The sequence below is a fragment of the Staurois parvus genome, unplaced genomic scaffold, assembly GCF_062004578.1.
Source record: "Staurois parvus isolate SC_StPar_1 unplaced genomic scaffold, SC_StPar_1.0 ptg000774l, whole genome shotgun sequence".
NCBI classification, from domain to species: Eukaryota; Metazoa; Chordata; class Amphibia; order Anura; family Ranidae; genus Staurois; species Staurois parvus.
In genome coordinates, this window is record NW_028318570.1 from 786,513 (window position 1) to 805,157 (window position 18,645).

Below are 18,645 nucleotides of genomic sequence, written 5' to 3' on the forward strand. Positions count from 1 at the left end.
CACCTGTTCATCCCCTATGGGCCAGAGCAATTTTTACAATTCTTATTCTTTAATATACCTGCTTATTGGGAGATGACGTTGGCATTACTTAAGATAACAAGGTAATACATATATTGTTTCTTTAAGGACAAACACTGCTTTTTTTTTGTAATTATCATCTTGCAACAATAATTTTTTTTATTTTTACAATCCTTAGACAATTAGACATAGAAAAATGAAACAAAGCGATTTAAAAAAAAAATTGTTTAACCAGTGTTATTATAAAAATAAATTGTGTTACTGTAGATCAAAAGTGCATAAAAAGTTTTTTCTTAAATTGTTGACCCTTTCCGCTAGTACCACTTTCTGTGGAAGAAAATCCAAATTTTTACTCCTCTAACAGTAAAGAACCCTTTACCCAATCTCCTTTCTTTTAACCTCAAATCATAGTTGCATGTCCTCTTTAGGGACCTTAGAGTAAACAGTTTATCACAGTTGTAGCCACCTTTGATATATTTGTACATTGTAATCATATTCCCTCTTAATCGCCTTCTCTCCAGAGTGAAAAACTGTAATCTATTTAATCAATCCTCATAGCTGAGGTCCATCATCCTCCTTATTAATTTTGCGGCCCTTCACGGAACTATTTCTAATTCATCAAAGTCTTTCCTGAGGATTGAAGATCAATCAGTGCCCTGGTTATCAGTGTAGCCCCAAAAGTGCCCAACAGTGCTGCCCACCAGTACCCAACAGTGCTGCCCATTAGTACCCAACAGTGCTGCCCATCAGTACCCAACAGTGTTGCCAAGCAGTGCCATCAATCTGTGCCCGTCAGTGCCACCTATCAGTGCCGTCATTCAGTGCCCTTCCATTCTACCTATTAGTGCCCTTCAGTGCCATCTATCAGTGCCCATCATTGCCGCCTATCAGTGCCTATCAGTGCCGCATATTAGTGCAGCATCATCAGTGTCAACTCATCAGTGCCCATCAGTACTGCCTATCAGTTCCCAATAGTGTTGCCAAGCAGTGCTGTCAATCCCTGCCCATCAGTGCTGCTTATCAGTTCAGTCAGCCAGTGCCACCAGTCAGTGCCCTTCAGTGCCATCTATCAGTGCACATCATTGCCACCTATCATTGCCCATCAGTGCCGCATATTAGTGCAGCATCATCAGTGCCGCCTCATCAGTGCCCATCAGTACTGCCTATCAGTGCAGTCTCATCAACGCACATCAGTGAAGGAGAAAAATTACCTGTTTACAAAATGTTATAATAGAAACAAAGAAAACCCTTTAAAAAAAAATTGCTCTATTTTCATTTATAGTGCAAAAAAAATAAAACATCCAGTGGTGAGTAAATACCACCAAAATAAATCTCTTTGTGTGAAAAAAATTATAACAATTTCATATGGGTACAATGTTGCATTATTATTATATAGGATTTATATAGTGCCAACAGTTTGCGCAGCACTTTACAAAGTTGTGGATGGCTTTGTAAGTTGTTGATAGTATTTTGAATTTTATTTGTTGGGCGAGTGGAAGCTAGTGGAGGGATTGGCAGAGAGGGGTAGTAGACAATGAATGGTTGGTATGGTGGATGAGCCTGGCAGCAGTATTCATGATGGACTGGAGGGGGAATAGCCTATGTAAAGGTAAGCCAATGAGGAGGGAGTTGCAGTAGTCGAGGTGAGAGATAACCAGGGAGTGAATTAGGTGGTTTGTGGTATCATTGGTTAAAAAGGGGCATATTCTGGAGATGTTGCGGAAGTTGAGGCAGCATGATTTGGACAGGGATTGGATGTGGGCCTGAAAGGATAGTTCAGAATCCAGGGTTACCCCTAGCACCCTGGCATGCACAGATGGGTTGATAGTGGTACCATTGATCCTGCCCAAGAAATCAGGGGAAGAGGCACAAAGGGGAGGAAATATTATGAGCTCAGTTTTGGATAGATTGAGTTTTAGGAAGCGGTGTGACATCCAGTCTGATATGTCTGTTAGTAAATCAGAGATACGTGAGGAAACAGATGGGGTGAGCTGAGTAGAGAGATAGATTTGTGTGTCATCAGCATAGAAATGTAAATGGAAACCATGGGAAGCTATCAGCTGACACAAGGAAGAAGTGTAGATCAAGAACAGGAGAGGTCTAGGGGGCAGGTGGTTAGGTGGGCTTTGAAAAAAAGGTTTACCAACCTCCTCTATAGTAGCTGGGTTAAACAAGAGAAGTATAGATTGTGCAAGTGGACAAGGAGTGTAGGGTGAGGGAGATATATGTACAGAGGAGAGCTCATGACGAATTGTATCAATCTTATTTTTGAAGTGATTAGCGATCTGCTGGGCAGTGAGTGAGTTAGGGGGTAAAGAAGGATGAAGTAGAGATTTAAATGTAGAAAACAGTTGTCGGGTATTGCGTGAGAGGGTGTTAATGAGAGTGATAAAATAGGTCTGTTTGGCAGTGTGGAGAGAAGAATTGTATTTTTGAAGGGCCGATTTATATTGGTCGAAGTCTTCCTGGGTCTTAGTCTTATGCCATAAACGCTCAAGAGCATGGCTATGTTTTTTGAGGCTTCTGGTATTGTCTGTATGCCAGGGCTGTAGCAGTCAGGGCCTAATTCTGTGTGTACTGAGGGGGGCCAATGTGTCTACGGTGGATGAAAATGAACTGTTGTATGAAGTGCTCAGGTTGGGGCAGGACAGGGCTGAGATTTTGTCATAGAGACAATCTGTTGCCGAAAAAAGAAGAGAAGGGTTAAGATAGCAAAGGTTTCTATGGGTTACTGTTGGTAGTTGGAAGACAAGGAGGAAGCCAAGGAGAGAGTGAAGCTAATAAGGGAGTGATCAGAGAGAGGAAAAGGAAAGTTGGTGAGGTTGTAAGGGGTGCATAGGTAGGAGAATACAGGGTAGAGGCAGTTACCATTAGAGTTAGTAAAAGCATTTGTCCATTGTTTTAGGTCAAAAGAAGTGGTTAGGCTCAGAAGTTTAGAGGTAGCAGGAGTGTCAAGATTAACAGGGATGTTGAAGTCACCAAGAATGGTTGTGGGAATTTCAGAAGAGAGAAAGTAAGGCAGCCAGGCAGAGTAGCCATCAAGGAAGCTTGATACCGGTCCAGGAGGCCAATAGATAACATAAATTCTTAAAGAAAGTGGAGAGAGTAGACAAACAGAATGAACTTCAAAATGAGGAGAGGAAGGTGAATTAAAGTGCTTTGGGGGGATAGGAGGATTCCAACTCCACTTCCTTTCCATCCACTATGTCTGGGAGAGTGAGTCCATAGGAGACCACCATGGGAGAGGGAAAGTCCGATTCATAACATCCAAAAAAGTACAATCAATAATATCCTGAACAAAACATAAGATATATGTATATTTTTATTTTTTATTATATTAATGAAAAAAGACTGAACATTTTGAAAAAAGTCAAAGTTCTTTACAAACTTAGGCCAAAATGTATTCTGCTACATGTCTTTGATAAAAAAAAAATCCAAATCAGTGTATATCAGTTGGTTTGCGTGAAAGTTATAGCTTCTACAAACTATGGATATATACTAGAATGGGAAATCTGACACTAACCGGCACTGGGTGGGAGCTGACTAACTGCCACTGACATTTCCAGTGACACTAATAACATGATCAGTGATAATACCAGGGCTGTCGATAGGGGGGTACCACCAGTCCTCCTGTAGGGGGCCAAGGCACACAGTGGGACCCAGACAGCAAGGGATCCTTGCGGCAGGGGCAATTACAAAACAATACCTGGGTCTTTGTGTCTCTACCTGCAGCAGCTGACAGCTAGTTTCTCTCTCTCTGTCTCACGGATCCAGGTATGACCAGAGATGTGTGGACTAACACAGGGAATAGCAGGCTTCAGGAATGATGTAATAATAATATAATTTATTAAGAGCAGCACAAATATACAAAACGCAGAGTAAACAAAAAACAAACCTTCAACTAATATCAATATGTACAGGAACACAGGCGTAGTCAGGACTGGAGAGGTGGAGTGGTCAGGCAGGCTGGGACAGGAACAAGCGGGCAGATATGGCACAGAGGGGCAGGCAAACGGATGGTCAAAAAGGAGGGCCGGGTCGGGATAGGCAGAGTTCAGTCGTGGTCAGAAACGAGCAGAAGAGTCAAGCAGGTAGAAGGCAGGATACAAGTTCAGAACAACAAGGGCTCATGGGAAAACACCAAGGCACTGATTGCAGGCCTGGTACTGCTTAAATACACCTCCTGCAATCAGCCTCAGGTGATGGCTTGATTGCAGGAGTGAGATCCTGGCTGCTTAAAAGCATCCGCTGGTGAGAACTGATACTGCAGCCCACACAGCAAGTGAGCCCCAATACCACCAGCGGTGAGTACTTTCCTGACAGTCTGCCTCCCGAGGGCTTGCAGTTGCTGCAGGAAGGGACACAGGATCTTGTTCTGTAATTGCACCCTTTGCCGCACCGATCCCCCTTCCTGTCCTGCCCACTTCTGAATCCACTGTGTGCCCAGGCCCCCCTCCCGCAGCTCTGCTTCTTCTCTTTCCTGCCAGCTGCTGCGGGTACAGAGAAGGATGTATCAGGATGGAGAATGTCCCCTTCCTTTTCTGAATGGACACAGTGATTGATCCATATTGATCACACCTGCTTCTAATCATAACTCAAGCATAGTAAATTGTGTTTACTATGCTTCAGTTTATGATTGAACAAAAGCCTCTGTTTGCTGTTCATTCATATTCAGTGCAGCTGAGGCTGCAGAGAAGGACTTGAAGAAACGATTTCCTCAATTCCTTTCTCGGTCTGTTTAGACCCCTGATATCTCATCCAAGCTTCCCCCCAACAGTAGTGAAAAAATTTAAAAAAGAAAACTGAAAAATAAACTGTAAAAAATAATTTTTAAAATTGTAAAAAATATAATTTTTCAAAAATTTTATTTTTTTTTAACAAAATAAGAGATCATTCACACAGGTTCTCTGGCCTATACAGTGTTAATGAGCGGGTTGCAGGACCTGCCTGTTACTCTGAGGATGCAAAGGCTGTACAAACGCAGCCGCAGGTCCTAATTTGATAAGTGTGCAGGTGTGGGCAAGTGGCCCTGAATACACACTGTCAATGTTTTGGAGGCCATACACCTCAAATTAGGACCTTTGGCTGTGTTCGTACAGCTGCTGCGTCCCCATAGCATAACATAGGCTGCATACACACAGCTCCAGCCTCATTTAAAATAAAACACTGACTCACACTGTACAGGCCACAACACCTATATGAATGAGCCCCAAGACCTCATTTACACACAGAACTTTATTATATCAATACAGTTTTACCTTTTAGATTTAGCAGTAATTTTGGATGTTTTTTTTTCTTTTTTTTTTTCTTTTTTCTAAATTTAAAAGAATTCTTTTTCTTTTTTTAAAAAGAAAAAGAAAAACACTGACTCACACTGCACAGGCCACAACACCTATATGAATGAGCCCCAAGACCTCATTTACACACAGAACTTTATTATATCAATACAGTTTTACCTTTTAGATTTAGCAGTAATTTTGGATGTTTTTTTTTCTTTTTTTTTTTTCTTTTTTCTAAATTTAAAAGAGTTCTTTTTCTTTTTTTTTAAAAAAAATTTTAGTTAGTCCCCCATAAACTCTAGATTTAACTTTGACTTTTTAAATTTATCCCATTTGTTCCATTTTATATGGTGACTCTCCATCTTATCTTCATTGCTATGGTAAAGTTCCTCCAATCTACATATTTGATCCACCCTGTCCGCCCAGTCTTATTTTTGGCACCTCCTGTCTCCTCCAGAACTTGGGTATCAATCCTTTTGCTGTGTTTAATTAATACAATACACCAGATTTTTTATATTTTTTGACTGAAAGTTTGGTGCTATGAAAAAGCAAGTATCTGGGTCTTTTAATACATCAACCGCTGAAATTTTTTGAATCAAACTTACTATTTTCTCGCAATACTCTTGGATTTTATGACACTCCCACCATATATGATACATTGTGCCTCTACCTCCACATCCACGCCAACATAAAGGTGAATTATCTCTGTGACGGGAGTCACTTTGGGTGGGTTGCCCATGGAACACAGCCCCCTTTGGAAAGGTGGGGAGACCCCTGTCTCAGCTTCCCATATTCCCATTATGTGTAAGTACAGGGTGAAATGTTCTAATATTGGTGTGGGGGTTGTTCATTGTTCTCTGCCATGTGGCTGCATCCCATTGTTCTAGAAAACTATTATGGGATGTAATGTTTGTGTATTGGTGTGGGGGTTGGTCATTGTTCACTGCCATGTGGTGCATCCCATTGTTCTATTGTGTGCCTTGCTTGGGAGCAAACTATTATGGGATGTAACATTTCCGGCAGCCCTTCCCCCTGATGGGACGGCCTGCTGATGTGTTTCCTGTCTGGGTGTGTATTTCCCCGCCCTGTGTATATATCTTGTACCTATGTTAAAATAAAGCAGTCCCTTTCCTGTTTTTCATACAAGCCTGGTGCTGTCTCGTCTTGTATGGCCAGCGGTGGTGTCTGTGGATCTGTGTTCGGGCAGGGAAGCGGGAGGCTAACGGAAATACCCAAGTGCAGGCTGGGTCCGGTTCCGTTCAATCTCCACTTAATCTATGTGCAACACACAGTGTGATATACCATCTTGCCAAACACTTATAATTCATTTCTACCTCCTGCATATTTACATTTCCATGAATTATTCTATATATTTTCCTCAGTATCCAATATTATTCCTATATCCCTTTCCCATTTTTCTATAAATGGAGGCCTTATGACAGTGTTTCTTTCAGTGAGAATCTTATATATTTTAGAGGTTCCGTGTTTCCCATCTCCCCGTGTATCTAACCAATGGTCGAAAAGGTTCCATTCCTATCTTATTCTTAAAGGCTTTGGAAGCTTACCTATAAAGTGTTTCAATTGAAAATAACGCCACTCATCCATTTTCGTGAAAACTTCTCCCTTTTTTTCCAATTCCTTAAGTGATTCTATTTCCCTTAATTATGCATCTTCCTTCTTTATCCACTTCCCTGTGATTCCTTCTTTACCTGGGGGGATAAACTCTGTGGACCCGAAGGGCATCAATAAAGAATTAATTTCCCATCCCATCTGTTTGTGTAAAATATCCCACACTCTTAAAACATTTAATGTGAACAAACTTGTGCTGTCCGCTAATCCTCTGTATTGTGGAGGTAACCATATGATTCTACTTAAGTTGGTACTACTTAGTGTATTTTCTATTTTAACCCAGCTTTTCCCATTTGCATTATGTGTTCAGTCAAAAATTCTCACCATTATTACCGAACTAGGATATCTTTTCAAGTCTGGTACTCCCAGTCCACCTTTCTCTTTATTTCTACCTAAAATTTCGTAGCTTATTCTCGGTTTTTTATTCCTCCAAATAAATCTTAAATTTTTTTTAATTGTTCTAAAATATACTTCTGGTAGTTTAATTGGTATAATTTGGAATTTATATAGAATTTTTTAAACAATCACCTTTTTTATCAAATTTATACGACCTATCCACGACAGGAGATATTTTAGTTCTTTTTCTTGCCAAACGAAGGGAAATTCCTTCTGTAATCTATTTGTCAGGGATCACCGCGACGCATGAGTCTGCACATGCGTAGGTGTCTGACAAGACATGCAGGTAGGCGGGCACTAAGACCCAGGCGCGCCTGTCACCTATGACGGCGCTGGGCAGGCACTAGGATCCAGGCGTGCCTGTCAGTGCTGGGCGGGCTATTTAAACCAGCCCTGCACAGACACAAGTTGCCGTATGGTCTTCTTACCCTGTTCCTGCTAGTGTGTTTCCTGCTGATTGATTCGTTGCTGACCCTGCTGGATCCTGACTTTGCTGACTTCTTCTGCTCTGACCCCTGGCTCGTTTGACTACTCTTCTGGACAATTCTACTGATCTGAACTCCTGTTACCGAACCCAGCGAGTGACTTGACTATTCTTTGTCTGCTGCCTTGTACCACGCTGATCCCACTGTTACCGAACCGGCCTGTCTGACCACGCTTATTGCCCTGCTATCCATCCACCCTGCACGGATCCGGTCACCACTGCCCAGGCCCATCCGCCTCTTCACGTCAGGCTCTCCACCTGTACACACTTCTGGCGGATCCCTCTACCACATGTGGGTGTACTCAGGGGCCGTGACCTGGTCTCAGTCTGCTCCAAGTCCATCCCCACCATCAGGGGCCCTGGTGAACAGCAGACTGGGGCTTAGATTCCGCGCTCTGGGGAATCCTGTTCTTTGGAGTGCTAGAGGTACTGCCAGGCGGTGTCTGACACTATTTTTCTCGCTATTTGGAAGATTTATATTCAAAATCTCTGTTTTTGTTGGATTGATTTTTAAATTTGATATCTCCCCATACTCTTTCAGTGCTCTCATTAAATTTGGCAGTGTTATCCTTGGGTTTCCCACATAGAACAGCATATCATCTGCATAAGCTGCCACCTTCTGCTCTGTGTCTCCTATCCAGATTCCCTTTACATCTATATTATTCCTTATTGTAGATTGTAGATTCTAATGACAAAACATATAAAAGTGTAGACAGAGGACAACCCTGTCTTGTTCCGTTTTACATCCCAAAATACTCTGATAATTCCCCGTTGACCATGATTACTGCAGAAGGTTGACTATATAATTTCCTTATCCATTCTCTCATTCTAGGACCCATCCCCAATACTTCCAGTGTATCCATCATATATCCCCAATCTACTCTATCGAAAGCCTTTTCGGCGTCAATCGTGAGTACCACCACGGGGGTTTTTTCTTTCCTACTTTTTTGTATGAGAAACAAAGATCTCAATCCATTGTCTCTCCCCTCTCTCCCTGGGACAAAACCCACCTGATCCATGTGTATCCATTCCGGCATATGGTCTTTTAACCTATTTGCCAGAACTTTTGCATAAAGTTTAGTGTCTGTGTTTAATAAGGAAATCGGTCTATAGTTTGAACAGTATCATCTTTACCTTCTTAATGTATGAGAACTACATGTGCTTTTAGGGATTCCTTCCTCATTTCCATTTCTCCACCCAATGCATTCATATATATTCTCAATTTAGGTACTAATAGTTCTTTATATTGTTTATAATACCTCACAGTATATCCATCTGGTCCTGGACTTTTCCCCGCTGTTGTACTTTTAAATGCTATTTCTATTTCTTCCTGCGTTATTTCTATTTCAAGAGATTTTAATTGTTCCTCACTTATTTTCGGTAGTCCCGCCTTTTTTAAGTACCTAAACACCACAGTACACATCAGGGATGATACGCTTCACACCTCAATATACAGGAAACCCACTGACAGATGCAACTACCTCCACAGTTCTAGCTTCCACCCCCAACACACAAAACGTGCCATCATACACAGTCAGGCCATTAGATACCCCATAGATACCACCGAATATGTTCTGACCCAAGAGACAGAGATAAACATCTTGGGACACTAGCAGACTCCTTCCATAAGAAAGGTTACAAGCACAAAACTATCAACAACAGCATAAACACAGCCTTGAGAACCTGAAAGGAAAATCTACTTCAGTAAAAAGAGAAAAAAACAAACAACCGTGTACATTTAGTAACCACATACAACCCAGCACTAGAAGGAATAAGAAAAATAATCAAAGATTTGAATGTTTAAATGTTATGTGCAATTAAGCCATGGCAACATCTAATGTTTGTGTAGTATTATGTTCAGCAGACTGTGTTCTTCTATTGTTGTGACTTAGATGACGTTCAGAGCACATTTTATGCCCAATTCATGAAAAACTCCACGTAATCCCAAGGGGTTCACATACTTTTTCTTGCAACTGTATATATATATAACAGAAAGTAGAAAATATCTTTTTTTCAAAATTTTCAGTCCTTTTTTGTTTATATCACAAAAAATAAAAACCCCAGTGGTGATCAAATACCACCAAAATAATGCTCTATTTGTGGGAAAAAAAGGACATAAATTTATTTTGGGTACAGGATTGCATGACCACACAATTACCAGTTGAAATAGCACAGTGCTGAATAGCAAAAAATGACCTGGTCAGGAAGGGGGGTAAATCTTCTGGAGGGCAAGTGGTTAACATAACAACATTCTTTATATTATAAGGATTGTACATGGTTGACCCTATAAGTAGCCATAGTGGCCACTACTAACCGCCAACTCTAGCAGCATTTGTAAAAAGCTAGTAGTGTTATATAATCTGTGTTTTATTCAGCAAATGTCATCCATCACTATAACACTTACTTGTCACTCCATGCTCCATTCCATTCTACTTGTCCCCAAGGGTTCCTAACTCGAATAAGTTGCACTTTTTGTCCTCTGTAATTTACCTACAGAAAAGAATGCATTTTTTAAATGTCCACCTGGTATATATATTTTACATACTTTTAAAGCAGAAGTAACACTTTTAGATTTCTCCACACCAATCACTTCTCCATGGGATGTGAACTTTGTCACATCCTTCCTGAACTTTGTCACATCCTTCCAGGTGCGCTGTCCCCACCTCGCTTGACATACTTGGCACTTCCTGGCCACAGGAGACTAAGGAGTAGACTTACACAGTAGTACTTTTATCTGGCTTCTAGCATTTGTCAGAGGCAAACACCAGCAATAGGATTGCAGAGGAAGCAGAGCCTCCATTCCATCCCCATTTCCGTTGCCATTTTCCCTTGCCTCTGATAAGTGCTGGGAACTGGAGACAAGCATGACTGTCAAAGCAGCCTGCCTTCTCCATCACCTCTATAGCTGTAGTTTCGGGTTGGGTGAAGTGACCATGAGCTTATAACAGAAGGGAATGTAGAGGACGTAGCCAGCCAGCTGCAGGCAGATTTGTTCCGATATAGGCCTTACGTCCTTGGCAGCAAAAGGGTTTAAACCTTTCTATTACAAGAATTTTATTTTATCAATATTTGCAGAATAATTACAACATAGTGGAGCCATAAATACAATTAACATGCTCATTGTAAAGGATCATACATTATAGCTATGGGTTGGAAGAAAAGAAGCACGGGAAGCCCGGTGCGGCATTACAAGGCTAGAGGTGGGTCTCTTCCATCCACTATATCCAGGGTGACCAAACCTTTAGGAATCTATCATATAAGTCCTGAAGAATAGTTGTCATCTGATAATCATGATGCTGCTTAAAGCGGAGCTCCCCCCAAAAGGGGAAGTTCTGCATTAAAGACTGGTCCCCAGCTCCCCATTAAAGATTGGCACCTTTGGGGAGCGGAAATTGACAGGTACCCGCTCCCACTTCCGCTGCGATCATCTAGACCAGGGGTCCTCAAACTTTTAAACAGGGGGCCAATTCACTGTCCCTCAGACCGTTGGAGGGCCGGACTATAGTTTTAAAAAAAACTATGAACAAATGCGGACACAGTACAGGAGATGACCAGAGACTGCAGATATACAACGGCGGAGGGAATACTGGGCCGGCCGCTCCATAAGACGCACAGACATTTCCCCCCAAGTGTGTCTTATGGAGCGAAATAGTGCCCCATCATTGGTGTCAGTGGGCGGAATAGTGCCCCATCATTGGGATCAGTGGGAGGAATAGTGCCCCATCATTGGTATCAGTGGGAGGAATAGTGCCCCATCATTGGTATCAGCGAGAGGAATAGTGCCCCATCATTGGTGTCAGTGGGAGGAATAGTGCCCCATCATTGGTATCAGTGGGAGGAATAGTGCCCCACCATTGGTGTCAGTGGGAGGAATAGTGCCCCATCATTGGTATCAGTGGGAGGAATAGTGCCCCATCATTGGTATCAGTGGGAGGAATAGTGTCCCATCATTGGTGTCAGTTGGAGTAATAGTGCCCCATCATTGGTGTCAGTGGGAAGAAACTGCCCCATCATTGGTGTCAGTGGGAGGAATAGTGCCCCATCATTGGTGTCAGTGGGAAGAATCGTGCCCCATCATTGGTGTCAGTGGGAAGAAACTGCCCCATCATTGGTGTCAGTGGGAGGAATAGTGCCCCATCATTGGTGTCAGTGGGAAGAATCGTGCCCCATCATTGGTGTCAGTGGGAGGAATAGTACCCTATCATTGGTGTCAGTTCGAGGAATAGTGCCCCATCATTAGTGTCAGTGGGAGGAGGAATAGTGCCCCATTACTGGTGTCAGTGGGGGGAGGAATAGTGCCCCATCATTGGTGTCAGTGTTGGGGAGGGGGAATAGTGGCCCATCATTGGTGTCAGTGGGGGGTGGAATAGTGCCCCATCGTTGGTGTCAGTGGGGGGTGGAATAGTGCCCCATCGTTGGTGTCAGTGGGGGGAGGAATAGTGCCCCATCGTTGGTGTCAGTGGGGGGTGGAATAGTGCCCCATCGTTGGTGTCAGTGGAGGGTGGAATAGTGCCCCATCGTTGGTGTCAGTGGAGGGTGGAATAGTGCCCCATCGTTGGTGTCAGTGGGGGGAGGAATAGTGCCCCATCGTTGGTGTCAGTGGGGGGTGGAATAGTGCCCCATCGTTGGTGTCAGTGGAGGGTGGAATAGTGCCCCATTGTTGGTGTCAGTGGAGGGTGGAATAGTGCCCCATCATTGGTGTCAGCGGGGGGAGGAATAGTGCCCCATAGTTGGTGTCAGTGGGGGGGGGAATAGTGCCCCATCGTTGGTGTCAGTGGAGGAATAGTGCCCCATCATTGGTGTCAGTGGAGGAATAGTGCCCCATCATTGGTGTCAGTGGGAGGAATAATGCCCCATCATTAGTATCAGTGACACCAATGATGGGGCACTATTCCTCCCACTGACACCAATGACACGTAACTTGCTGACCCCTGCTCCAGCCTAGGTGCTACTGCAGCCAGCATACCTGGTTGCAGCAGCACCATCAGCACGGCACACTTACCTGTCAGCTGTCCTTCACTCCGGCCCTCTCCCTCACTCGATGTTCGCAGGGCCGCTCGGCTCCGCCTCCTCGCAGGTGATTGGCTGCCTGTGTGCCTTTCCTGAGCTACAGTTCTGGCGCCCAATCACCTGTGAGGAGGCGGAGCTGAGCGGCAGGAGTGAGGGAGTGGCCGGAGTGAATGAAGGAGCAGCACTTCCTGGACTGGATCGTCGTGGGACTGGTACCGGAGCCAGGTAAGGTACAGCAGCCCCCTGCCCGCCCCTGTACTTAGTGTCCCTTCCTGTCCTGTCCCTGACGGCGGGCCTGATAAATGGCCTCGGCGGCTGCATGTGGCCCACGGGCCGCAGTTTGAGGTCCCCTGACCTAGACGATCAAAAGAGGAAGTTGTCCTCTTACTCTCCCTCCCTGTAGTCTTCTGGGACATGTGACAGGTCCCAGGAGACTACGGGGCCATTCAGGTAGCGCAGCGCTACTCTCGCATGCGCAGTGGGCACCTGGCTGTGAAGCTGCAAGCTATCACAGTCAGGTGCCCACACTGAAGATGCCGGCACCTGGAACACCAGATGGCTGGTGAAACGGGCTGCGGGGAGGACACTGCTGGATCATGGGACAGGTGAGTGGCTGTTTTTAAAAAGTCAGCAGCTACAGTTTTTGTAGCTGCTGACTTATTTTTTGAAGTGTGAGGGGAACTCCGCTTTAATCCGTGTAGCTCTTCATATGTTTGTTTGGTGGCCACAAAAACAAAGGAAACAAGTTTCAGGTTTGATTAAAACACTAATGGGTTTACAGAATAATTCTTCCCATGTAGGTTTTGGTGTAGTATAGATCTAACCCTATCCTCAGACTTCATGTTTTAGGGTAGGTCCATCACATACAGTACTTTTTGCCTTGGTCTTCCCATCCTTGTTGTCATGATAGGCTATAGGTTGAGAATTACTTGACAATTCTCACTTCTTTAGGGAAGCCTACCCCCCCCTTCACCTAAGAACTGTACTTGAATCAACTCCACCAGATCATCCCCCACAGCTATCACCTTTTGTATCACCTCCCCCTTCCTTTAGATTGTAAGCTCCACGAGCAGGGCCCTCACATTCCTTCTGTACTGAAATGTATTGTATTGTACTGTCTCCCTTATATTGTAAAGAGCTGCGCAAACTGTTGGCGCTATATAAATCCTGTATAATAATAATAATACCATCAGTACATATAAAATTAGTGGAATTCTTGGAGGTTTGAGTCCGATTATAACTTTCTTCTTCCATGCACAGAGAATTCACTATCTCTTCCTCACATTTTAATATATAGGATAGTTTGTTAGAATAAGCTGTTGTTAGGCACTTGTATAACTGTAAGGCCAGATAGTGTCCATGGGGATCTTTTCGACAGATCAAAGTTAGTAATAGACATGTGCAGTTCTTTTAGTTATGAATTGAAATCAATGTATTCAAATCTCCAAATCACAATAGTAATGAATTTCAACAAATCTAAAAGAAACTAGAAAAGCTACAATTTCTGGGGAAATTGTGTGAAGTGTTCTTGCCTCCACCAGTAGTTTGAGGTGGCTAGAGTGCAGTTTCAATGAATGTCAATGGGTGGCGTGAGTTGCAAACAAATGGTCATATTGTGAAAACTATCAGGACTATGGCTTAGCCGTGGACATTTTTAGTGGCAGCAGGGATAGCTAAACATTTTGATATAAGATTTGTGTAGGTGGGCTTGAAAATGAGAGAGTGGTGGCAGTTTAGAAATCATGTCCTGATTTTTCAGCTCACCCTCTAGCTTTTGTCACTCTGCTGCCTGCTCACACACCTGAGTTCCTATGGCAACTCACTCTACAGCAAGGGCAGAGAAGAGTGGTTAAAAACAAACTGCTCCAGCTTGCTCACTTCACTGGCGGTTGCAATCTTCAAACGGTTGTAGTTTAAAAGTTATATATCCTACGCTGAAGAGCTTTGTGAGAATCACAAGACCCAGACCTACATTTTGATGCATAGTATGTCTCTGAAATATTAACAATGAAGGCACAGTCGCAGTTTAGAAATTGCCCTTCAAATTTGAGGTGGCTAGAGTGGAGTTTCAATGAATGTCAATGGGCGGCGTGAGTTGCAAACAAATGGTCATATTGTGAAAACTATCAGGACTATGGCTTAGCCGTGGACATTTTTAGTGGCAGCAGGGATAGCTGAACGTTTTGATATAAGTGTAGATGGGCTTGAAAATGAGGGAGTGATGGCAGTTTAGAAATCATGTCCTGATTTTTCAGCTCACACTCTAGTTTTGAACATTCCGCCATTCATTGCTATGGGACCAATTTCATCACAAAAACGCCAATATTTCGTGAACCATTCGGCGAAACGTTCCACAAAGTAATAGCACACCAATCGGGAACAATCCGCACACTTCGGTATATTACTGTCTATGTAGTATAAAAACTGTGGGAGGAGTTAGGGTGGTAAATTTGGCTATAATAATAAGAATATATATGTGAGATAACAGTAAGTGGTCTTGCCATGCAATAACACTTAATTATAGCAAAAGAACAAATGTATTTGTATTTATTTGTTTCATTCAGATGACATGATGTGATAGTCTGGGCCATTTGTTAATGTTTAAAGCATCCAAAATAATGTAACAACATAATGAATTATGCAAATGTATTTGGATCCCTTTTGTTTTTATTTTCCATTAACATTTTTAATTATTGCACTACATATGAAATGGAAACCTATTGCAATAAATGCAGTAAGGTATTAAAGTGAAATAAGATGATGATTCCTACTTATTGTGTTTGGGTTGGATGGAGGAGGATCCATCAGAATCTCCAAATCATAACATAACAAATTAATCCAAAATTAATTTAATTCCATTCATTACTTTCTGACTCCAGTCAATATTATCCAATCAGCTCATTCCATTTCTTTCTGTGGGTTGAATTAACGAAGATGACTCAAAGTGCATAAGTAATCTCCCAAAATAACGAATTAACAAAGACTGCTGTGTTCATTACAGTGCTCAGCAAAAAAAAAAAATCTGCCCCCTGAGCAGCAACCGTCTCTGATCAATAGACAAAGAAGTACTGTCACCAGAGCAAGTGGAGTGTCACTATGGTGACACTGCACTGCTGTGGCAGTGATCATGTACAATGGCTAGCTGTGCTGATATCAATGTATGTCAGTGCAACCAGCCATTATCTCTGATCACCACCACATCAGTTCCAGTGTCACCTTAAGGCCTAGTTCTCAGATGCTGTCCGAAGAGCAATTTGTGTTTGAATCACTCTTCAGAGAGCATTTGACAGGGGTCCAAGGGATTAAAGCTGACAATAAGGAGGTGATACAGCACCTCCTCACCACCTGCTTTAACCCCTTGGACTCCACACAAGTGCCCCTATTGAATAGGTTGCGATTGGCGAACATTACGCCAGCCAAAGACAACAGGGAGTACAATTCCTACCACAGCTGCGAAGCAAAGTAGCCTAAAGGGGGTATGAATGAGCCCTAATGGTGCAATCAGTTACAGTGTCTAAGATCAGCACCACACCAGTCAGTGTCCAAAAAGGTGATAGGGAGTCCTCAAACTAGATGTGTTATTCATGCTCTTAGAATGCCTGAAGGTGTTTCTTTTTCTGTTTCTTTTTAGGTGTTACCTAACCAGGTAGAGTGTGAAAAAGTCTCACACCTGGTATCCCCACACTCAGGAAGAGCAGCAGAATGTTCCTATTCACATGTATACGCAAGGTCTTTACAGAATATTTTACTCAGGATCTTGTTGACAGAAAGATCCTGAGTACAATGTTCTGTAAAGATCTTGAATAGATACATTCTGCTCTTCTTCCTGAGTATGGAGATACCACAGTAAATTATTATATCCATGTGCAACTGGCCAAAAAATGCAGCCTTAAGGTGGCAATGTTCATCTGTAGACTGAAGGCTTTCATGTTTTTCAGCAGTCTGCATGTGATCACATGACTGGCAACCACACTGACTGGTTCCTGGTCATCAGTGGGGACTCAAGCTGCAAGTGTCAGCTTGTGACTCTTAATGGGAAGGATGTTTGTAAATGTACCTCCAGCTTGGGGTTTCAACCTGGAGTCATTTATATACAAATGATTGGTGGGAAGGGATTAAGAAAGTGTACAAGAAACACATTGGTAGTAAAATGTTGATTCTGAATATATTGATGTGTACAGATTAAGATCCAGTTTGGACTGAGCTGATTCATGGATAGCAGATAATCCCCAAAAAATCAGCAAAATGTCTGGCTAACCTAACAAACACAGTCTTTTTTTGTCTTTTACAGCTTTTTCCATGCTTGTCAATTAAATTAAAGGTACAATTTAATTTATATAAAGTTATAAAAATTAAACAGCATACAGTATCTTTTAAAAGTTATAATGTTCACACATCAGATATACAGTATAGGCTCATGACCTCATGGAGGGTGGAGGGGCTAGCCAGGATTATCAGGTAGGAAGATGGGTTACTGTAATGAGACAGAGTGGTAGGGGCTCACAGAATAGCAAGGCCAGCCCTTCAAGTTGGGTGAAGATGTGGGGGTAGCAAGCTCAGGGGTGGCAGCCCTGAATGTCACTGCTATCCCTAACAGCCGGGAGGGCAGACCATCTGGGAAGGGTGGTGAGGGTAGTACAGGAAGGCCTAGACCAGGGGTCCTCAAACTACGGCCCGCAGGCCACATACGGCCTGCCGAGGCCATTTATCCGGCCCGCTGGCAGGGGTGTATTTTCCGCGAGGAAAAGACACTAAGTACAGGGGTGGGCAGGGAGCTGCTGTACCTTACCTGGCCCACCTCACCAGTCCCACGACGATCCAGTCCAGGAAGCGCTGCTCCTTCATTCACTCCGGCCACTCCCTCACTCCTGCCGCTCGGCTCCGCCTCCTCACTGGTGATTGGGCGCCAGAACTGTAGCTCAGGAAAGGCACACATGCGGCCAATCACCTGTGAGGAGGCGGAGCCGAGCGGCCCCGCGAACATCGAGTGAGGGAGAGGACGGAGTGAAGAAGGACAGCTGACAGGTAAGTGTGCCGTGCTGATGGTGCTGCTGCAACCAGGTATGCTGGCTGCAGCAGCACCATTAAGTGTCATTGGTGTCAGTGGGAGGAATAGTGCCCCATCATTGGTGTCACTGATACTAATGATGGGGCATTATTCCTCCCACTGACACCAATGATAGGGCACTATTCCTCCCCCCACTGACACCAACGATGGGGCACTATTCCTCCCCCCCACTGACACCAACAATGGGGCACTATTCCCCCCCCACTGACACCAACGATGGGGCACTATTCCTCCCCCCCCACTGACACCAACGATGGGGCACTATTCCTTCCCCCACTGACACCAATGATGGGGTACTATTCCTCCCACTGACACCAATGTTGGGACATTATCCCCCCCACTGACACCAATGACGGGGCACTATTCCCCCCCACTGACACCAATGACATACTATTCTTCCCACTGACACCAAAGATGGGGCACTATTCTTCCCACTGACACCAATAATGGGACACTATTCCTCCCACTGACACCAATGATGGGACACTATTCCTCCCACTGACACCAACGATGGGGCACTATTCCCCCCCACACTGACACCAACGATGGGGCACTATTCCTACCCCCACTGACACCAACAATGGGGCACTATTCCTCCCCCCACTGATACCAACGATGGGGCACTATTCCACCCCCCACTGACACTAATGATGGGGCACTATTCCTCCCACTGACACCAATGATGGGACACTATTCCTCTCACTGACACCAATGATGGGGCACTATTCCTCCCACTGACACCAATGATGGGGCACGTTTTT

At 43.8% G+C, this 18,645-nt stretch overlaps 1 protein-coding gene across 4 annotated transcripts in view; it reads right to left on the reverse strand.

The window, feature by feature from the left end:
- CAPN9 (calpain 9) overlaps positions 1-18,645 on the reverse strand; it is an 834,396-nt gene that overhangs the window by 516,685 nt on the left and 299,066 nt on the right. For all 4 annotated transcript variants that reach the window (XM_089654542.1, XM_089654541.1, XM_089654540.1 and 1 more), the window contains exon 7: positions 10,211-10,296. In XM_089654542.1, coding sequence (XP_089510668.1) covers positions 10,211-10,296 — 86 coding nt within the window. The remainder of the gene's footprint in view (positions 1-10,210; positions 10,297-18,645) is intronic.